The 23,776-nt window shown below is 39.8% G+C and overlaps 1 protein-coding gene across 1 annotated transcript in view; it reads right to left on the bottom strand.

Moving 5' to 3' along the window:
- LOC110945183 (VPS10 domain-containing receptor SorCS1-like) overlaps window positions 1–18,109 on the bottom strand; it is a 64,958-nt gene extending 46,849 nt beyond the window's left edge. The window contains exons 1-5 of the mRNA XM_051960319.1: window positions 17,265–18,109; window positions 4,557–4,624; window positions 3,279–3,378; window positions 2,905–3,063; window positions 960–1,033 (exon numbers count right to left, since the gene is read on the bottom strand). Coding sequence (XP_051816279.1) covers window positions 960–1,033; window positions 2,905–3,063; window positions 3,279–3,378; window positions 4,557–4,624; window positions 17,265–17,924 — 1,061 coding nt within the window. The 5' untranslated portion in view covers window positions 17,925–18,109. The remainder of the gene's footprint in view (window positions 1–959; window positions 1,034–2,904; window positions 3,064–3,278; window positions 3,379–4,556; window positions 4,625–17,264) is intronic.
- Window positions 18,110–23,776: the final 5,667 nt, after the last annotated feature.

Raw genomic sequence — 23,776 nt, 5'->3', positions numbered from 1 at the left:
GTAAACCGACTTTCACACGGCTCTCCCCTAAAATCTACTTGGTGATTACCTCTTCCCTAAAGATTTTTATTTACCCTAATATTATCAACACATTGCATTTCCAAGACTCCAAAAACAAGAGTATCATTCCACTGTAAGTCATTCCAGCCTCTTTGATTAATCTCTGCTTTTGTTTTTTTCCTCTCTTGAGAAGTGCGAACAGGAGTTTGTAGCCAACAACTATAAAAACCATTATAAATTTATCATTTATCCTGGGCCATAATCCCAGCACCGCCTCCCATAAGCTAATAACGCTAAAACACCGTGAGAGACGTCCAAAAGCTCTATGTCTCATCTTGAGTCTGTGCAACATACATCAGGCGTCATACAAAATAAATGAAAAACTGATGGATAATGTTTGGATGTGATTCGATTTGTAACACACTGTGGTATCCCACCACTACGCCAACAATATTTTATGAGGGGACCGCATTCAATGGATCAAATATTAATCGGTATGTGTAAACTACACACTTAGTACATTATGTAAAAAGTAAAAAAGTAAGCATGCATTATTCATCGGTACAAGATCCGCCTTTCTAAAAGCTTGGCATTTTGGTAATAAAAGCAAAAGGGTTTAAAATATGAGTGAGCTTCATTGAGTCCTTTTTTTTTACATACCTTTGCTAGAATAACAAATGCAGCCAATTTTTTTTAAAAATTCATGACATTTCCAAAAAGTACACTTGAGACGTGACATTCCAGATTTGTTAATGGGTTCAAATCTGACTCAGTGAAATAGCAGGTTTTTTAACATTACTGTAAACGAGCTGCTGATTAATCATTTCCCCTCTCTACTACTGTACTGAGCAAGATGCTAATAATGCATACAACTCACATTTCCATACTTCACATGAAAATCTTGCAGCATTTAATATTATTGGACAAACATTCGGCAAATGAGCGACTGTCGATCTCACCAGTAGAATCTGTTGGGGACGACGCCGTCGTGCACGAGCTGCCACCTCCTTCCAAACTCGACGGAGACGTAAAGCTGAAAAATATGAACGCATTAATCAGATAAGCATGGTATGAAGTACACTATAATGAATTATCTTCCAAGTGAGAATATCCAACAGATTTATCTCCAGATTTATGTCCAACTGTATTATCAAGCAGCTGTCGCTTTTGTACGAATTTTTCCTGCATCACCATGTTGATGTTGTTTTGAATATTGCACTACCGAGTGCAGACTTTGTGTGGAAATGCATCAGATATAAGAAAATCCATCATTTCCTGGAAAAATGTAGTAACACTTTGAAGCCAGGTTTCAAAAATGAAACATAAAATAGAAAAGAGTGAAAGTTATGTGTTCTGTCTTGGCTATGAGTGAAAGGAGGACACACAAGCTGCTCTACGTGGGAAAATCAAAGTTCTCAATGTAATGTATTCTATAAGTTGTTATATTCATGACTGACAAACTGTTTTATCACTGCAACTGTATTGTTAGTGCCCATACAGGCTGGACATTTTACACAATAAGTTGTAAACATAAGCAGAGTCTCTAAATGTTATAGGCTGTTTAAGGATATACATATGTTCCAAGCTGACTCCAATCTGAGGTACCATTAACCTAAATTTTACCCCAACTTATGTTTTTTATTCGTCAGGATAAACATATTAACAAGTTATATATTACTCAAGAGCTGAGTGTCATACATCTGCCTTCCCTTCAAGGATAAAAAATATCCTTTGAAGCCAGGTTTCTAAAATGACAAATAAAACAGAAAAGAGTTATGTGTTCTGATGTCCTGGCTACGAGAGAAAGGAGGACATACAAGCTGCTCTACGTGGGAAAATCAAAGTGACTCGTTCTTTCAGCAACTCAGCAGGACTTCAGCCTAACTGACGTTATAAAATCACTCATTTAGCTGTCATTGTAGTTTTTTCTCCGTGAAGCCATTTTACTGGTGTTGGAGCAGTCAGGAGGCCTGTCATCTCGCCTTAATGATCCAGCAGCACGCATCTAAGCTCTGAGCTTTACAAGGATCAGCAACACCATTCTGACGAATCTAAGAACTTACAGCTTTTAAGACATGACAGACAATCAATAAAATGTAAAATGAAACCAAGCTAAGTCTCATTTAACTCTCGTGCCGATAAAAAGGAAAGAAAAACTACAGAAAATTTGCTTTACAAAGACACAGGGAACGACCTGAAGGCAAACTTCTCCAGAGCATCTTTACTGTTGACCCGTCGATGGCTTTCAACTAAGCTTTCATCTTCCTCCCTGCACCATTTATCTCACTTCCCGGACCTTGACTGTTTTTCTCTCTGAAAATCAAGTCTTCCAATCGCAGGCTGGAGAGGCCAAGTTTGATGTCTGAGGCGTTGAGTAAAGCAGACAGCGGGGCTCTCACACAGAGTAATGGAGGGTGTGTGTTTACGCTCACAGTTGTGCTTGTGTGTGTGAGCTTGTGGATTGTTTGGGCGTGTCTCCCTTGTTAACTTTCCGCTGTGCCGTCTAGGACACATCCATTCAGAGCTGTCTGCAGCCAGACCTTATGACTCGTTTAGGGCCACAGGTGATCGGCTGCTTCTGCGGTGGCGACTGCAGCCTTGGCTTAAGTAGCAGACGTCTGTGCTCATGAAGACCGTGTCCTGAAACGTAGCCGCTATTATCAAAATGAATGCATTTGACCATGACAGCGATATGTTTCACGTTTTATAGAGATATCAGTTTTGCTGCGACCCCACGGTGACAACAATCTGGTCGAACACTGCAGCACGGCTAACAAAAGCAGCCAAATAAACTGCAAGAAAGCCACACACAGCAGCCCTTATTCTCTCACACAGAGATGTTTTCTGTCATATTTTCAGTTTTTCATTCCGGCTGTTTCATACCATCTGACAGCTACACATTACCTTTTGGTCATGGCTGTAAGCCAAGATCCAGTCCTCCTGCTCAGGGTGAAAAAGCAGGCTGAGGATATCAAAGGCTAAGCTGTGTTTCTGATAGGACGCCCCCTCGTCAAGGCTAATGAGCAGGCTGCTCTCCACCTCTGGGTCGGTCAGTAACATGATCTGAGACGAGACAAGAAAAGAGACGGGAGGAATGAGCAGCCCACCTTGACAGCATCCATTCTACAGGACTTAAGTGTGCTTCTGCAATGTGAAAGGTGGAAGCTGCTGCTGGGTAGCTATGGAGGAAAAATGATAACTCTGCTGCATGGTGATAATAACTGACAGATTTATTCAACGCAGTCAGGATTGTTCATTGCACGCGCATCGAAACTTACCTTCCTTTTGTTGTTTGGACTCACATACAGGTAGCTCAGAATGGTTTTTGTCCCGACTTTCTCATTAAGTTTTTCATACGTGGTCCCATAATCAGTTGACCTAAAATTCAATTATAGGATAACATAAACAGGCTTTGGTAGAAAGTAGAGGAGAACACAGCAACACCTACTAGTTAAGATGCTGATGGTATCATTAAGCATATCAGGCAAGCAGAAAATTGCAACAGCAGAAGTCATGAAGCAATTTGCTAGATGAATGGAGATTTTTTTAATTATCAGAATAAACAAGAACATCCTGTGTGGCATGCATGGCTAGGGGATGAGATATTATTATTATTATTGTTATTGACACTTATGTTCTATTTATCAAATTCAGGATTAGAAGACAAATTTGCTTAAAAGAAATGCAATAGGGAGGGGGTGAGACTTTTCCCAGTGCATATACTCTTTAAAATATGGTTTATTTGTGCTCTAGAAGTGGTACTGTGTTGCTGATTTCATTTCAGATGTCAGCTATTGTGACAAAAATAGATCAGTATCAGCTTCTTGGTGACATTTCAGGGGGGGAAAAAAGCAGCCACAGGATGTTTTGTACTGCACAATATAAAACACATGTCGTGCATTTTATATATTTTTATAGAATCTCTTACAGGGTCGTTAGCTTTTGAAGCATAAAGAGCACCTTGGAAATACAGGCTTTTTGGAATCCTTGTTTATGGAGGAAATGTCTCACAGAACCAGGGGGAAAAAATAGTTGTAATTACTGCAGAATCGGACACTTCTCCTCACATTATTTTTTCTTTTTGTCATGACCTTATTAAGAAGCAAGATGTGGAAAAGGTTAAAGTTGTAGCTCTTCCTTTTTGCCACAAACTGGACGTGCACATTTGATGAAGGTGACAAAATGCAGACTTTATCAAAAAGCAGTGCTATTACACCAAATCAGGGAATATCTCACAGATATTGTGGAGACAGTGAAATGAAACAGCATTATCCTGCATACAGTAATCGCAGTTTGGAAAGATCATCAGTATTAGTTCAATTTATTTTTGCAAATTTCCTTCTATATTTGAGTTTTTTATGTATATAATTTTTTGCTTATTTTATTGATTTTTTTTTTTTGCTCTTTTTTTCTATATTTGGGTCTTACAGGGTTAAATTAATTCTGTAAGAGTCCAACAATAACATTAGAGAGTGTCATATTGATTAGTTACAACAGCAACAAATGTAACATCAGTTTTTTTCTCCTATATAGATGATAATACTAGAACATCTTACCTCCATAAAGAACTCTCAGTTACTCTGCCAGAGTTGAAGTCGTAGTATTTTGTCAGCATGAGAATCACCTAGAAAACACAAACAGATTACTAGCTTCGGTTTTGAACAGCAGCAATAACGCAGTGCAACAACAGCCGTCCATGCACGCGTCTTTTGAGCTTCCTGACAGACGCCTCTTTATTAAAAACCAAATTGTGATAACATGTCCCACAGTTTGCTGTAAAGCCTCGTGTACAGTCCCCAGACATATTCCTGATCATATATGTATGCTGTAATGGTTTTTAAGACCCAGTAGACTACCAGCAAATGCTCCCACTGGTGAGCTATGACTAAATGAATAAGTAAACACCATAATTTATTCTAGGCGCAGAAAGGCAGATGTCGTAAATACCGCGGACATCTTTCTGGAAGTCGATCATAAAAAGTGTCAAAGTCGTACGCGCTTCACAATTCACAGGCCTTTACTCAATGCATGAGAAGCAGCAGAATTCAAGATGTCTTGTAAATTAATATTAATAAAAAGCTCACTGTGGACATTTCGACTTGCCTCTTTTCCTCAGAAAATATCTGAATCAAAGCCGGTGTGTTTGTATGTACAGAAATTACTGATGCATGAGGTCATGTTTACATGCTTTTGACTTGTAGTTTCCTTTAAACACAGCAAGGAAACTGTATGAAGGGAAAACTTATTCGAATACGTAATAACTTTCATCCAAAGGAATGCTTTTTCAAAACTAAGAATAAAACCTCAACAGTCACTGACATAAGAAAAAAAAAACCAGTTGTTCGTGCGGTGCCCTTCATCCTTTACAGGAATTAATTGCTCCGGCAGCGCCCCGCCTGCACTGTGCAATCATAAAACCTGCAGATCATATAGCTCTCTCGGGAAGAATCGCTGGGCATCTTGTTCAGCTTTTCACAGCTACTGTCTAATTATCAAGTGTTATATGAGCGTTCGGGGTAGCATTCCTTACAACAACTAAGAACTCTGTCATGTAAACAAGAAATTTTAACTTCTTTATGAAATCCCAGCTTGTAGAGATTCAAAACAGAAGTCGTTTTCCAGGCTCAAATCAAATCAGTCCTTCTCATCTCTGCAAAATGAAAGTGCGTCCTTCTTAAAACTAATCAGTGGAGCAGAACAGACACATATGAGGCACGATCAGGTCACTAATGTAAAGTGGACTCTAGAATTTGGCTGAGAAACAACACAACATCACCAGTCTTTTGCCAGTAAAAGTGTCACACAATGAAACGCAACATTCGCTTTGATTTATAAAACACAAACTATCTGATTTTCTTGGGTTATTGGTAATTCCTGTATCAATAAATATAATTATATTACAGCCAATAATCGGCTGCTGGTACATACAGAAATCCTTGTAATTACATGAGCCTTTTAACTTTTGAGTGTTGATTTATTTAGAGGAGGATGTTCATCTTATTTCAGTCTATAAATTGATTAGACATCTAAGAGTTTCAGCTTGGTTTTATGCACAGCTCATGTCTTCCATAATGAACCTTATTATTGTAAACAGTGTAAATAATAAATCATGTAATACCACACCTCCTCTAGCCGTTCATAATGCAACGAAATGAGACTTTACAGTCTGAGTTTGTTATCTAATTGTGTTCTTTCTATGAATGGGCCAACAAAGAAAACTGTGACTCTGCTCCTCCTACGTTACGCTGAATGCATGAAATCCTATAAATCAGAGCTAGTTTAGAGATAATCCCCACAGCTTGTTATAGCTTCGGTACCAAAGTGTCCAGACTGGGGTTGCAGAGATTTATGATCTTCCAATAAAATGGCCTTTATGCCTTCCAAAAGTCATACCCTCATGGACACTGTCATACACAATAAAACAACCGGGAGCAGTGGCAAAATTAGGACAAATTACACCCCCGCCCGCTCTACTGTGTGGCAATTAACTTTATGCATTTACTTGGGAAGAATCCAGGATTCCAGTGAAACATAATGTGCATTCACCTTAGTGCCAGCTAGAAAAGTTTCCTCTGTTCTGCAGGATGTTGAAAGTGTAAGGTGAAGCTTTATGGCTGCAGTTAACACATCAATACAGTGATATCATATTCACTTTGTAGATATTTCTGTGTCAAACAGGTGTTTGAAGCTCAGCATGTCACACAAGTCATTAAATTACTATTTGGAATCGCTGGATGAGGGCTCTTATTCTAATGATTCCACCGCAGAGAGGATAATGGCAGCTTACACTCTGATTCTGATTGATAATGCTATACATTTGAGCTTTTCCCACCCTTTGAATTTCAACAAAGGTGTCACAATATGGTGTCAGCTACCATGAAGCACCAACACATCTCCAAACTGGATTACTTGACATCCAAGAGCAAGCAAATTGATTTTTTCAACTCTAATCCTTTGTAAATCTTAAACCTTGGAGGTAAATGGACTGGGATGAATTCGATCATTATGTAAGAATGAACGGGGGCTTAATGGCGACTTAAAGGGCTTAGTGTGAAGAGATTACTGCTGTGGAATGAAGGTGTTGTGTGAAGAAGAGCGAGGATGGGGTAGAGGTATCGAGAAAGCAGAGGCTTTCTGTTATTGAAGGATGAACACCTGAGACAAATGAAACGAGCAACAGCGTACACATTGCAATTCATTCCCACTCTCACCAACCCGTTGATCCGGCCTTATCAGCTGTTGGAATTAAGTTGCCTCATCAATAAAACTGTCATCACATTTAGCCACAGCAATTAAACAGATGGATGATTCCATAAAAGCAATTGTTGGAGGAGTTACTGACTGGAATATTAATAACAAAGACAAATATATGTCCAAAAGTGGTCACGTGTTTGAGCCTTTTCGCCCAGTGTATGTCGGGGAAGGATCCAGCTCCTCTTTGACCCTCAACCGGAATACACAAATCCACACAATCACAAACGTGTTATGTGATCAGTTTAAATATAACCAACTATAACAGCTTTAAGTATCTAGATCTGAAGTTCATTTTTTCTTAAAGAATCAAGCTGATGTGTAATTACAACATTGAAATGTGTGATAATTGTAGACATTAAATGTCACAACTAAAGCAAACTAATTGGGAGGAGAAAGGCGAAAACACCTACTTACAAGACATCAACACCACATGAGTGTTAATAATCTGTCTTTTCAAAGAACGACAAAAAAGCACAGCATAACAGGCCAATTCAAAGCCCTTCGGGGGCCGCAATAGCATAAACTATGGAACTTCACTTGATAAAATCCCCACATTAAAGAGCATCATTTAACACCTTTAACAAAGAAAGAATTGTCTGTTTCTATCATATTGTTTATTGTCGTGCGGCTCGCTCGGCAGCAGTAAAAACCTGCAGAACAGCGCACCGATGTACTCTTCAATAGCACCTGAGTGAGACTCATAATGTACAGAGGCTTTTGTCTGCCACATCAATTTATATCACTTCATTAACAAAGGCAACATTTCCTCATGGGCCAGATGTTGTGCTGAAGCTCGGCTGTTTGAAGTCAGAGCTGTTGGCTCTCCCATGGATAGCAGGTCACCGCAATCATAAATTATAAAGCAACTTCACAATATCACTTTGCAAAACATAAACTGCTAGTTGTCCTGATAAAGCTGGGATGTAGATACAAGGAGGAGATAATCACAGTGAATTAAAGTGCTGAAGATCTGGGAATTTAACGAAAGAATTTCCAGTTGTTGCTTTAAATCACTTGTGCGGTATTATTTAGACTTTCTCGTGTCTTTCTTGAAGTAATAAACTTCAGTTATAATGTGACTCATAGCAGCCTTCTGCTACTTTTGGCAGACGGTAATACCACTGATCTGTGAACGTCAAATAACCAGTGTATCTTAAACGAGCTTGCTGCAGGTGCTTCATGTTACGGATGCGGCTTTCGAGCAGAACAGCGAGCGTCTGACGTTATTGGACTCCTCATGTCGAGACAAGGACTCCGTGTCGAAGAAGAAGCTCGGTTGATAAGTCAACTGAAACGACTTCCTTCTTCTGTGGGCTTATACTCGCGCATCATTTGCTTCTCCGGCATAAATGAAAGCCCGGCCAAGTTCAGCAGTTGACTACGGCGGCATGCTGAGCTTGGAAGCTTCTGTGTGCGAGGGGAGGGGGTCTGATCAATGCAGGCAAGATTAGACAGCAAGTGGGTAGGTTTTTCAACCCAACCAAAAAGTTGCACCCACTGTGGATGGAGTGGGGTTTTTTTCTCTCTTTTTTTCCCCAAAAACTCCTTTTAAATCTTCAACTCTCAGTCTGAAATCTGGAAGTGCTGAGCGAGATGGTAAAAGATTAGTCGTATGTTGACAAACTTAAAAGCTCCCTGGACTCTTTAATGAAGTATATTTCTACCAACATAAATAAAATAAAACAGCTGATTAGATGAATATGCCGGAGACGGAATTTCTCTCGTCCATATGTCTTTTTAGCTTCTCTAACTGTGTTTGAAACCTCCTGTTTGCCAAAGTGCATCACTGTAAATCCAATGTGAAGAACTTGAGCGAGTGAATCAAAGTTACGGTTTTGAATGCGAAGCTTTTCTTTCAGCAGCCAGATGGCATAACTCATATGAACGACTAATGCAGGTGGCCGCAGTAAAATGAAAGTGTTCTGAAGCACAAAATGAGGTGCAAACTGAGCAATGGCTAACAAAAGAACACTGACAACAGCAACCAACTGGGAGAGTGTTGCTGATTCATGGATGGAGCACTGAGGCACCAAGACACAGCTGAGAAGGAAAAAGGCCTCTCCAAGACATGGTGGTAATTTTAACATTAATTGTCAAGACATTATCTCATTTAAATGATATGTCTGCAAATGAACAAGCTGATTCTTTGCCTACCAGCTGCTACTACAATCATTCTGAAGCTACAGCAGCTGTTCTTGAAACAACAGTGAGTCATAGAGGAAACAGTTGGAGCACACATAAAAATACAAACCTGCGCAGCAGTTTGATTTAAGCAAACACAAAGAAATGCAAACACAAAGATGTGTCTGTGACAAGAAAAAAAGGGGGGGAAAAGAAAGAGGTGAGATCTCATTATGCATTGTTATTCCTGGCAAATTAACTTCATCCCGGTCTAGAATAAAATCTTCACCTGACTGGGATTTGGAATTTCTGTTCGGTTAGATTGCACTCAGTGGAGAAGAAAGGAAACCCAGGAGGGGAACGCAGCTTGGCGATAAAAAACACACTCAGCAGGATTTCAAGGAGTTAGAGAACCTCACCACGGGAAGGCTTGGTGGCTTGGCAGAGCTGAACTCAGCCTGCCAGTAGTTTCTGTGCAGTGCTGAGCTTTAAAAACCTCGTCCCCCTGTTCATCCAGGCAGCAGAGGCAATGCCACAAATTTTGCTAGGAGAAAAAACAAATTCTTTGTCTTCCGTTGTCGTAGGTTAGGTCGCGGTGTTACAGTTCTGATCATTATGTATTTCATGAATTTATTTATGTGTGTGATGTTCACTCCCTGAAACTGCATTACATCAACCCTCTCTCCCTCCTCAGCCTGTCCATCACAGCCACCCGAGAGAGAGGCGAGCCGGTGGCGGTCTGCTCTGACAGCCGTGGCCACAGGGTTCTCTGAGCATGTCAACACGTTTTCTGAGGGAAGCTACATGTGTCCTGAGCATTGTGACGGTATGCTGAGGAGGCAGAATCAAGGTAGGGGGAGGCTGGAGAGATAAAATGGTGGAAAGGTGATAAACCGAATTAAACTATTGAACACATTCTGTCTCCTTTTCCTCCTCTAAAGCACAGCATGAAGAACCAGGTACAAAAGATGACAATAACTGCCAACATCACAACATTAAACGCTGCTATAGCAGTGAAAAGCTGTGGGGTTTTTTTGTTGCAATGGAACAAAAGGAAGCATTGACAAGCTGATAAACTGGGACACATGTAGTCATAAATCCCCTTTTGGTCATTATGTTCTCGTTAAAAAACCGAATGCTGCGTATTGAAAAACCTAGATAGTTTAAATGTATCTATCTATTTTCAAATTTTCAACCATCTTGTTTCATTAGAAACAATAAATAATCCCCTCACAACAAAAACCTCCTTAATCTGAAAAAAAAAATGTTTTAAAAAAATATAACAAAAGCCATTATTCCAGCTGCCAAAACACAAAAGACAGTTTGCTTTTATATAATATTTGGGTGCAGCACAACAATAGTCTATTCTGCTTTTGTTACTTTTACCAATGATTGTTGGTAGACGGAAGAATGTTGGGTCAAAATATAATTGGGGGACTTTTTCTAACATAGTTGACAGGTATCAGAGTTGACATTTTTGCTGTTTTCAGGCCTAAAATTAACATGGCCGCCTATAACCAAACACCACATGGCATTTTTACAGAAAGATTCTTCTAAATATTATATATAAAACTGAGTAAAATTGAAGGTTATATATAAAGTAAACTTGTTGACATGCCATAAATCCACACTTGACTTACACACTACTTTATATTAAATAACTCAGAAAGCCTTGGAGTCTTGCCAGTCTTTTCTTCAGGAGGAAATGACATCATGTGGAGCAGGTCATGTGATTTGGAATTAACACACTTCCTTGAGAGGTGTTTTTGTAATGGGGAACTTAGTTGAAAGTGATTTCTCGGACACAGATACAATTAGTTATTTTCCATATGAAATTTGATATATTGCCAAAAAAGAAATATCTGTCATGATTATCTCAACTTAATATAAAGAACACAATCAAAACACGTTTTGAATGAGCTCGTTTTATTATTGTTTAGCTAATTAGAAGGTGGTTGTAATTAAATTTGGACGGTTACCAATTTGACATTTTAGTGATATCCAGTCATTTTTTTAAAACAAATGATTGTTTCCATAATAAATAATTAGGGAATTTGATAATAAAAACAAAAAAAATATTCGAGTTTTTTTTTTTTTTTACCTTTAATGAAAATATATGCGAGATATATCTCATGGACTTCAAAAGTTCCTCAATTGTATATCGACCCTGTTAACGATCCATACGACCGCTGACCTTGACGCATGTTCTTCAATGAGGTCATGACTTCTTTTAGTTGCGTGCTGCTTCTGTGCTAATGAAAGTCTCTTCCTTTTGTTTTAAAGGAATATTTTAACATTTGGGGAAATATGATTATTCATTCTCTTGCCACGAGTTATAGGAGAAGATCAATATCACTCTCATGTCTCTCTTTCATCTTTGATCCACACAACTGTGTCCCACAGTTTTCAGACAGAATATCGTAGTTTTATTTCGACCTATTTCATCCTGCATATCTAATCACATTCTGTGTTGAATATTTGCCATACATTTCTATGCACTCCTTATTAGACATCAACATTTTTCTTTGAGCAAGCCCAGCTTTTACCTCAAAATATAGTACGCTGGGCAAATATAGAATTTTCCCTGTGACTCCAGGACTTGGGTATCTGTGGCAAAGAAGAAGAAGAAGAGGGAGAAGAAGCCTGCCAGTCACAGATGAAGAAGCCATAACTTTCAAGTTTTTCAAAACCCTGCAGATCTAATTTTTGCAGCATATTTCAAGGCTTACTTTTACTGTAGTCATTTATATGCCTGAGTAGTGCTCCAACACCAACATTCCACTTTTACTTCCCATACATTCTAGTTGGCATTGGTGTTGAAAAGCATGTTTGTATGTCGTTCAAACTGGCAGTGCTTTCCTCCATGTAATTATATTTCCTGCATTAACAACCTTATTAGCTTAAAATCAGTGAAGTGTCTTCCATGGACTTTTTGGTGAGGTTGTGTAGCTGAAGGATAAAATTGCTTCATTAATGGCAGCAGAATAGGACAGATACCTGCATTGGACAGACAGAACCTGCACTGACGGCTTTCTCACTTCATTGTACTTACAGTCTAAGACTAACAGACCGAGGTCAACAATATGACAAAAGATAGAATATCTATTGCATGCTCACATCCATTGGTTTCTCTGGGACACTGAGGAAAATCATGAAATGGAAGTGCCACAGAATAAAACATTGCATCCACAGTTCAGTCGGTGAGTCAGAGATGCAACTACTGACTGCATACCTGAGCCACCTCCGCTTTGCAAAAACGGATGAGACAATTCACCAAGAGCTCAATGAAGCCGATGAGGACAAGCCCTTCAGCGAGCTATCCAGTTCAAGATCTGAGAAGAGGAGGAGGCCCTCAACAAAAATGGAAAAGCTGAAAATACTACAAAACATGGGTTACAACAACTGCGAAGCTGCTCCTCGAGTTTGCTCTAAGAGAAAAGGGCATTTTCCCATGAGCACAGGGCTGGTGGGGAACTGTTCCAGACGTTGTAGGTTTTGTGTACACACGAGCAGGTCATTCAGTTTAAGGCAGAGATGGAATATGATGACCTCTTTTCCAAGAAATGGAGAACCATGAAAAAAAATCCACCGAGTAGCAAGCTGAAGCTCAAAACCATGAAGGCTGTGCCAAGAATCGGATGTTTTAGGTTAAAAACTGTGAGAATAGTCCTGGATTCAGAGATCTTCATCGTCCTGCTCCAGCAAAAAAGAAGAAGAAAAGAAGAGAAAGAAGGTGGCGCCCACTTTCGACTAACAAATTCATGCTTCTGGATACACAACACAACCACCCTTTTGTTCACAAAATTAATAATACAGTGTGTCGTCTGGGTAGAATTTTAAGTAATTTGCATCACACCTGCTGTATTTAAAACAGCTGGATAGACTGAATACAAAATAGCACAGATGTGTTCAAGGTCATGGGGAGATAAAATCTATCCCAGCATCCACTGGGCAGGACCCAGGACAGTTTGACAGACTCACAGGGCAACCAGAATGACAAACACATTCACACCTACAGGCAATTTAGACTTTCTGATTCACCTTGCTCGTCTCTGGACTGTGAAAGGAAACTAGAGCACCAGAATAAAAGCCATTCAAATGCAAGGACAACATGCAGAGCAGGTCTTTCACTTTCACAAAAGATAAAGTCAAAATAGATTGAATGCAACATATAAGTTATTCAAATTAAAAAAACGAAACCCATGTAGCCTAATTCCAACATGTGTTGTGGAATTATTAACAACCCCCCAAAAAATGTTGCTGTTACTATTTTAAACTGAGTTTAATCTCTGCCACATTTGAACAGATCAACAGAGATTGAATGTTTCATATTTTTTGTTAGAATGTTCAAAGTGTTTTTTCAGTTTCAAATTGAAAGGGAAAAAGCCAACGCAATCTCAACTAAATCAAATGTGCCTCACCGCACACGCTAATGAACTTTGGATATTTAAGCCCCTGATATTGTCTGCTTTAAAATATGTTGTGCTCTTGGTGGCTCATAAAAGCACAGTGGATCTTTGATGAACATGAGCTAATTGAAATTGTCCATCTACCACACTGGGCCTTTTCAAGGCTATGATAGCATGAATGCAACACGACATTCAAATTAAAAATAAAGCCAATAATCAAATACATCTTCTCGATTTATTACAGTTTGTTTCTTGTTTAATTTCTAATCAAATCTTCGAAGCTTTCTAATTAATTGGTGCGGTTAAATTGTTCAAGTCCAATGAAAGGACACTTGGGATTTAAACGTTACATGTGACAGACAATCACCACACGAATTAGAGTGGTAGCAGCACATGGACTCCACACTGCTTTGCATAATATTCCCTGGTTTTCATGTTGATTGAAAAGCTGAAATGACATTGCGGCTTAATTTTCAAACAGTGATAATTGGAAAATGATAAAAGAAGAGTTAAAAAAAATCTATGAACCCAGTTTCAAAAGCGAATGGGTGGCAAAAAAAAAATGGAATTGGACATAAAAACTCAACATCAAAATTAGTCAACGACATGCTTTGACTCGATTTGTTGTCTTATTGGTTCGCGTCCATGGATCTGATACTAAAACAGCTGTTAGATTTCAGAATTTCCAACCAAACACCAAAGAAAGAAATGGCTTGCTTTTGTTGGGGGAAATTTGCAGCCTCCTGAGAATTTGATTTCACGTGTGACAAACTCAACATGTGACAAGAGCCTGAAGTGTCAGAAGAGTTTCACACACAAACTCAATCATGTTAACAAGCCAGAGGAGACCTGACATGCGCACACACTAACACTTCAAGTATCCATCAGCCCTAAAACACTTTTTTTTGTATTTGTAGGCCAACCTACTATCTGCCTACTTAAACATTTAAACGGTCTCTCCTTTATCATTCAGCCTGTGAGACTAGGTTGCTGCTAAATGTCTTCTCTTACCCAGGGAGGCTGAGTCAAGCCCTTATGACTGAACTGTAAATGTTAACGTAGTTGTACAAAGATGTTTAATTAGGAAAAAGAAACTTGGTTAATTTTTAAAGAGATTACTCCTTTAAATAGAATTATAAAATAAGTAGACCAGCTGGAAAAAGCTGCTACTTTTCTTGATAATCACCAGGCTACAATTACACACATGGAGAGAGAGGCGGGGTGTGGTAAGTCGCACAAGCAGAAACACACACAGACACACATTGAATTGTTAGTAGGCGGAGTGAGACTCTGTGCATGGGGGGGGGGGATATGAATTTCTTGAAGCAGAAATGTTACTGTGGAAATGACAATGCCAAAGTCTGGTGAAAATGACTTGAATCACAATTACACATATTTGAATAACAAGTTTAGGAGTACAACTGACTCATGCATGTTGATTGGCACCATTTAAAAAATAAACCACGTGTAGCAACACTGTGGAATCCCTGAAAGGTATCAATATGAATTCAAATGTAAATGGTGATGAACTTATAGCATAGCAGAAAGAATGTAAACAAATGGAAATAGCTAAGAAATGTTTCCATCTGCCCCATCCCAACATAATTTCTGCTTAAGTGCACATACATTAAAAGTCACATGGAGATTCTGTCAGGTCTGCTTAACTAATGTAACCACCTGCTGGCTCTAGTTTTACTGTACAAACACGTGCAGAGAAGTGTCTTGTCATCAAGCTGCCAACAAAAAAGCAAATAAGTTGCATTTCATTAAATTCGAACTATTCTCTTTGGAAAAAAGTAATTTCAAGAAAATGAAGCTTGACTTAGGCTCTTTACTGGGGTCTGTTTGGCTTTTTATTTCTGCTTTTAACGAACCAGAAGAAGCTTTCCTTCACCACACGCTTTGCCAGTCTGTATGTAAGCCCTATTTCAACACTTTCAAAATGGAAACTTCCTTATCTACGCTGATGACACAGATTTATACATATCTGTGCAGCCAAATGGTGGCTACAAACTGGCTCACATTCTCAATCTTTAATCAATATATGAGCCCACTGAAACTCAGACAAACAAGACACAGATACTTCTGATTGGCCCCAAGGCGAAGACATACACTATTCAACAGTCTTGGATCTCTGCTGCCACAGATCAAGCCTGGACGTTATGCAGTATGACAGTGTGTTGAGCTTTGAGCATAGGGTTAAATTACACCTTTAAATCAGAATTCTTTTGTCGAAACACTAATTCATGCTTACATCCTGAGCAGAATACTACACATTTCACAGGTCTCGCTGAAAATTTACATAAGGATCTCAAACTTTGCTGCTTGACTGTTGACCAAAACAAGACAAGAATCACATCAAGTGATTATGGTTTAACTTTAATTTGACATGGATCCACGTATCTTTTAGGATTGCTTTTAAAGTCTCTTTGCTTAGAGGTCTACAGGGCGTGGGTACAGCTTACATCGAAGACTCCCTGTTATTTCAAGTGCCTCTACGTTTGCTCACATCCTCCACCGTGGGTTTGTTTGAAGTTTGGAAACGTATGAAAGAAAGACATAAGAAAATTGGATCTTCCCAAAATTGTAGAGTGCAAGTCCCCTTGGGTATTTGACAGGAAATCTCAGAGGATTTTTTCAAGTTACACTGCTAATTACCTTTTGCTTTCAACTTGTCGTTTAACTTGAAATGTTTATCTGTCTCCCTGTGCTTATATTTAGCAATTTATGACAACATGATGCTTTTTTGTGCTTCATTATGGGCCTCATTTCTGTTTATTATGAGGCATTTCAGGTTACGTTGTTTACAGTCTAAACTGCACCATATCAGCCATCCATTTACTAAACATCACTGTAGAAAATAAATTGCTATTATTTCTATTTAAACCCACCACCATAATCTTTAATAGCATCACCATTTTTCTATTTTGGGGAAAATAAAGGGGCTTATTGATCTCATTTGCGCACAAAATATATGCCAACAAAGCTGCCCACATCAGTAATTGACCATAAAAGCAAAGAAAATACGAGAATGAGCCTTTGTGTGAGTATGCCAGTAAAAACAAATGGGGAGGGGGGGGGGGGGGTAAAAAAGAAAGAAAAGCACAATTTCCTTTCAACTCATGCAGACAGAACATTTAAGTTTGCTTATTTTGCTCTTTAAATTTCAGTCATATACGTGCCAAGTCAGCTAATCAATAGAGAATGGCATGGACAGGGTGTGTGTTGGTACGTGTGTGTGTGTGTGTGTGCATGTGTGTTTATGTGTGAGAAGGGGGAGCATCAGGGCAAGACAGAGACACAGGACTGATTCCCCTAAAACTCTGCCAGCAGTCTCGGTTTTAATCTCGATCACGCCACTCAATGTGAAAACGGAATCTTTAAATCACTCAGATCACCGTAACAGAGCTGAGAGTGAACGCTGACCACAATGCGTCAAAAGAGGTCCGTGCGTAAATCTGGAGCACATCAAGTACTTACGCTGCTGTTCTGTCCGGACCAGTGCACCATCGCCTGGTTGTGAGCCGTGTCCTCGGTGAGTGCAAATGTCGAACTTGTGAGCTGAAACTCCTCCTGGTCCGAAGCCGAAGCGTCCTCCCCGCCCTCGGGTCTGAATCCGGACCAAGTCTCTGCGCTCCTCGCACCTCGCGTTCGTCTCCAACTGGCCACATTCCCGTCCTCGTTTAGCGCCACATCGTTTCCATCACCGGTGCCATTCTCGGTTTTGTTACTGGAAGACGGGTCAGAAGCACTTTGAGAAAACACTTCGGGGTGGGAAAGTTTTTGGTGACCGCTCACGGCGTCCTTCTGCAGACAATTTGTGTCATTCTCCCGTGACCGCGGCTGTACTTTGTGCGAACTTTCTTCGCTCGCCTTTAATTCCGCAACGTTGTGCTTCTCGTCCAAGCCAGCTCCGGGTGACCCCTCGTTAAATCCAACAAATTCTTCAGCTGGTGCGTCGCCAAAATTAGACAAATCCAGCTCCGAGAGTTCCCGGGGAAATGCTGCGATGAGCGGTAGCTGGCACGAGGGAATGCACCTTACCTCCGCGTTTGTTCCGCCCAGGATGGAAGTTGTGGTCAAGAGCCAAATCCACTCAGAGAAAATCATAAAAAGGCAGTGGCCGAGGCGCGTCTCCATTCTACGTTGATTCCGACTTCAGGCGTATTAAAAACGTATCATTTTCAGTCTTGAGCGCTTGTCTGTCATCACCTGGCAAAGTGGAGTCCGTGAATGCGCTGTGGGGAGGTGCAGCAGCAGCGCGCACAAGTGTTCCCAAGTACTGATGCAAACGATGCATCAGAGGAGGAGCTGGAGGCTGAATCCTGCACGAGAGGGGAGCGTGGCCCAAACCCCCGCATCCTCAGCTCAACCTGGCTAAAAAAAAAAAAAAAAAAAAAAGACAGCAGCAACCGGGCGTATTCTTAATTAAGTTATATTTCTGTGGAGACATGCGCTCTCCTGTGGGTCTTTATTGCGATTCTGATCAGCACTCTGCCACATTCAATGCCATGAAATATTCGACCGGGCAATCATCTTATAGGTGATTATGCAGTGAATTAAAAGCGCCTGAGAGGTCTTCTGATGTAAGCATCTCTTGGGAAATGTCTGGAAACATTAGTGGGTCTGAGTCTGGTCGTCTTTGTGACGAAATGTTACTGACAGGCTCTTTATGGAAGGCACAATGAAGCTTTGCATTTTCCATTAGCACAGGTCTGGGTAATCAATTAACAAGATTGCCTGTGTTCACTGTCAATTATGCCATGCAGGTAATGACTCTGTTGTGGCCCTGCCTGCAAAATGGCTTGGAAATGATTCCACTATAAGGCTGCACTCCTGTAATATCCATTCAACACAGCTGAATGGAGAAAATGCATATTCTCCAAATTTTAGCTCATGTGTTCTGTGACCTATTCTGGGGTTAATGGAGGCTTGTATGACAGAAAATAATGAGGAGGATTCAAAGCAGAGGTGAGTGACTAATCATTTTTGCTACAAACTTCCTCTGATCGCAGCTGATGTATACAAGTACAGGGGAGCATGCAGGTGCCGTGGCAATAATCGGGAACTCATTATTGCCATCCAATGCAGACCCCCTAGAATATATTGTTATATTTCTCTATAGTTTGGGCATTCTTCCAGTCAGCTAATGGTAAACCATTAGGAGAACTAAGGCCTGTCCAAACCCTGTGATTAGATTCTATTTCTGGGCAACATTTAGTCAATAGGATGAGATGCTGTTGACTGGTGACTGATGCCGAAGAGACTCCCTATATTGAGCTGCGTTGTCCCCATCGCTCTGAGCTGCGACGTGATCCTGTTCCACATACGGGTCAACTGCACAGAGACGTCTTTCATTGCCAGCCATTAGTGATGCAGTGAGCAAGAGCTGTCTCAATCTGTTTCAGTTAGCCCCCACCAGACAAGGGGAAACCAGTCTATAATGCAGATTGATGGCTGACTGAGAATTTCAATCATGGAGAACACTGGCTAAAAAGCCAAAGTCTTGACTGTAATGCAAACCTAAAGCACACTCCAACTATTAATGCAGAACAAAGCAATGGCTGTGTGTGTGTGTGTCAGAGAGAGAGAGAGAGAGAGAGAGACACCTATGCAACTTTTTCCGGTGTGTTTTGTACTTGCTGTGACTGCAGTGGCAGTGGAGTGATCATAAAGGATGTCTGCGTGACCCATCTGCTTAGTTTAGCCCTGGTTGGTTGTGTAAATCCTGCTTGGCTAGTTGTTGTTTTCTGCTTGTCACATTGTAAAGGAAGAATACAACTAATATTTATAGTATTTTTTGTGAATCTATAGTATCCTTAATTCTAAATGATTAGTTTCAATCAGAAAATAGTCAAAGGTATCCATCAAAGTGTTGTAGTGACTGATGTGGCATTTCAGATGACGTGTTCTATCAGAAAAATAGTCCAAACTTCAGAGATATTTAAGTTGCAGTGATTTAAATCAAGGACAAGTGGAAAAGTGGTGAGTCATTTGAAAATGTGCTTAAGCATTGAATAAACCATTAAAAGAGATGATTATTTTTCTTTTGCTTTATTTGACAGATTGAGTTAAATGTCCTACTTCTGTTTTCATTGAGGCTATGGATTCTCATTTGAAATCACAGTAGGAGAGCGGAGGTGTGTGAATGTGTGTTTTTCAAAAAAAAAAAACTATCACTTTAAAAATCACCTTGTAACATGAAAACCTTTCAGCAGAAGAAAGCACAAGCCGGCTTGGTATAATGTGGCAAAGTGTGCACTAAAAATCAAATATCCACGGAGGATCTTTTTGACTTGTTCACAGACTCTAAATTTCCCTTTGCTAGGTGACAGACTTCAGGACTGATGTCGTATAGCACATCTGTGTGCACAACATGGCAGCTGAGTGGAATCATTGTCTTTCGACAGACAAGATTGCTGCTTTGCCGCCTGTCACACCGACTGAATACAAACTGCGCTATGCTCCCCGAGCTCCGACTTCTATGCTGGGAACTTGTGAGCAGGCAGTGTGAAAAGCACACAAAGGAGTGGGGTGACAGCTATCTATGTCGTTGGATTATTCTGTTTTTTAATTAAATAGAATTCAGTGAAAGAAGGAAAGCGCACTGTATAGGCCATCTCTGAGATTAGTCTTTTCAACTATGAGGTCTGGTTCACTTTCACGACTGTCCTGATTACTCTGTTACTCATAACAGTGATAACAAAAAAGGAGTGAAGACAGTCAGGGCATTAGTCATGCACAGTGCATTGTCTCACCCTCCTGCTCTGACTAAAAAGCTAACATCTGCTTTCAGTGCTGCTTAGCGTTGCTAATATGTGTATAAAACCACACGCAGTTACCTTTGAAAAGTAATCACTCTTTTTGGTTATAATTCAAACAAAAGATGGTATATATTTAAAAAAAAGTACTTCTGTACACATGCTGTGTTTTACATCCACTCATTTTGAAAGGTGTTGAGGTAGCACGGCGTCGCTCAATTTAATGATGGCCACCTGAAGCATCCACTTCAATTAATGCTGAACACACCTCTGGGGCACTAAGAGAAAAAAAAATCACCTTTTCAAATAATGATTTCAATTACATTATTGAGAGATACGGTGAAATGCAATACAGGCAGAGGGTTAAGTGCTCTGACCCCAGTGAAATGCTGCAGGCTGTATCCATTTGATACCCTGAACCCTCCATCTAGTCTTTCAAATATGTGATCTTAGTCTGCTGCGTTGCCCCTGAAGTCAAAGAGGTGAGATGCTGCTGTGCTGCTCACAAAAAGATATTAAATAATACAGACAGCTCTGTACACATGAATGTCAATATCTGAGAAGTACACCGCATGTTTTCTGCACTTCAGTCCACTCTCTGCTTGGTTTATTATAAAGCATATGCGGCTTTAATTAACTGGCCTTCAGTTCTTGCATATGAGGTCTGATTTAAGTACGTTATTTATTCAGCACAGATTTGGTAATCAGCGAGGTGGATTAAAGTACCTCTTCAACGTTACGCTAATCCCCATTCTTCCCAATATTTTGCTTAACCTTCAGTGAACAGAATTCGCCTCGGTGCAGCTCAGGACAACAACAGCACCACCGACATTATCGCAAAGCTTCATTAAGCCACATCAGAAAGGGTTCATTCTTTTTTAGGGAATGTTAAGAAATTAATGTTTTCAGCGTGAGGCCTAAATTTTCCCTCACTTCACTCCTGCTCAAAAGCCAAATGCACTGATGTGGCGTGACCTTAACTCAACTGCAATTTAGTGCGTTAGATCTGAGCACATTAGTAGCCTGACCTGCTTGTTGGAGTTGAAGAAATTAAACAATAGCTGAGGAAAAACAGGTGTTTTCATTTTATCGTGTGCAGAATTATGATAAAATATAAACTATTATGCATTTTAGACCATTTTTGGGAGGTTATTCGATTTCAAATGGATTTTGAAAACAGTAGACAAGACAAAGGAATGAACAAACAACAAATAATGCCTCCCTGTACTTCCATTATGTTATTGTTCATATTATATATCCAACATGAAACACTTGAGAGGACTTAAATCACCAGCAAATATTAGAAGTAATACAGGCCCTGAGAAAGATTTACTATTTAGGGACCAATGCAGCGTTATGAGTTTCATAAAGGAGGTGCTCATTATTCACTGCATCAGCTCGTGGATATTGCAGATGTTTACATTTATATCTGCCCGCATAACCAACCAGCTCACTCAGCTCCACTTAGAGCTTTGTTTTTGGCTAAGCTAGACTGTAGACACACACTCGCTAAGTTGTATTGTACTTTTTGTTATGTTGCTTGTAGCCTGTATTGACTGATTTGGTGTTGGAAATGTTGTGGAGTCAACTAAAGTACAAGTACCTCTAAACTGTTCAATTTTCGAGTCGGTACTTTTAAGCATGGCTGTTTCATAACCTCAACTGCCTCGTTGTTTTGCTGCCATGACAACAAAGGTTCTTTGTTTGAACCCTTTTTACACCTAAACATAACCAAACCTCGCATTATGTGCCAGATCAATGCCCTGTTTCAGTGGAAAATGGCGTAATTTTCAGAAATTAGATGATCTTAAAATTAGGTTTTTTATGGACTTGTACATTAGAGTTAGAGAAAATGTTTGCGTTGATAGCCTTCTCTGCATGAGTGTATAGTTTTTTAAATGTAATTTTTATGCCAGTACCCGCTATAAAAGCTAGCAGGAAGCAATTTGTGAGGAGATGCTTCTAGACTTGATGTAAAGTTCATTTTAGGAGAATGAAATCGCAGACAATGGCCCCATGTTTTATTGTTCTTCATAAACATGGACACCTTGGGAAATGATGCCTGGATGATTCATCCCGCTATTTGATTAACAAATCTGATTCCTGAGGGACAGCTTCAGGTGGTCAGAGGAAGCAGTGAAAGTGGAAAAAGTAAAACAAACCTGAACCTATAGTAGAGGACACCCTGGCTGTAAACATTAATATCTGAGAGAAATATTGAAATCTTGGCACAGCGGGTCTGAAGTTCTCCTGAAGTAGTCTGCAATTAAAACTTTTACAAGCCCTTCATGTCCACTTAAATTCTGTGTGGTAGTGACAGAAGTCTGGGCACCCCGCTGAACATCAGCTCCTTAAAGTGTTTCTCAGTTTTCTCCTTCTTAGCTACACACTTACAGGAGGGATCATTAAAGCCATTTGCAAGCTCTTAAGAAATAGCCACACATATAAATTGATTAAATGAACAGGGTAAACATTTGTAAAGTGTTCCCGGCGTATGTTTAAGAGATGTGCATGATAGAAGTGACTCTGATTCTTCAGCAGGATAAATCAAACAATTGTCTGCACAGTGGGAATTACACATTATATCAGCTCTTTATTAGCCTCCAGCTGCAGAATCACAAGCATGACGCAGAGACTTGTAATTATCAATTATGGATGTGCCCATTCTAACGCTTTCCTCAATTTGCAAATGACATGAGTCATAAAGCCCAGCGCTCTGTTGTGCTATTGATTACAGAATAATAATTATTGCAACTACCTCCCAAAAAATGAGTTTGACATTTTCATCAGGTGGAAAATTTCACCAGTTCCTACTGTAATCTATCCATCTATCTAATAAACGAATACTGGCATCAAATCCAATAAAAATGCTATTAACTGTCACCTAAAGGAATATTTAGACATTCACAAAAATAAGTCCTCCAAATTACTCTGAGCTACAAAACACATTTCTGCTTGTCCAAGCCTGCAGTTTTTACACTTCTGATTTTGTACTGATTAAACTAATTACATATAAAACAGTAAGTTCTGGAGGCATTATCAGGCTGACGGCTGCAGCTTCATCTTCACCAACCTGCAACAAGAATGTTACCAGTCTTCTCATGTACCTCTCTATTATCTCTGCTCCCTAAAATGTTGAATTATTCTTCTAAATTGGAATTACACCGTGTGGTTTTGCAGGTTTAACTTTGGAAGAAACATGGTGTTCTCATGTTTCACCTTCTAAAACAC

The sequence above is a fragment of the Acanthochromis polyacanthus genome, chromosome 15 (genome assembly GCF_021347895.1).
Source record: "Acanthochromis polyacanthus isolate Apoly-LR-REF ecotype Palm Island chromosome 15, KAUST_Apoly_ChrSc, whole genome shotgun sequence".
In the NCBI taxonomy this organism is placed as follows: domain Eukaryota; kingdom Metazoa; phylum Chordata; class Actinopteri; family Pomacentridae; genus Acanthochromis; species Acanthochromis polyacanthus.
The sequence above is the reverse complement of the archived record's forward strand: the minus strand, read 5'-3'. Positions and strand labels throughout refer to the sequence as shown.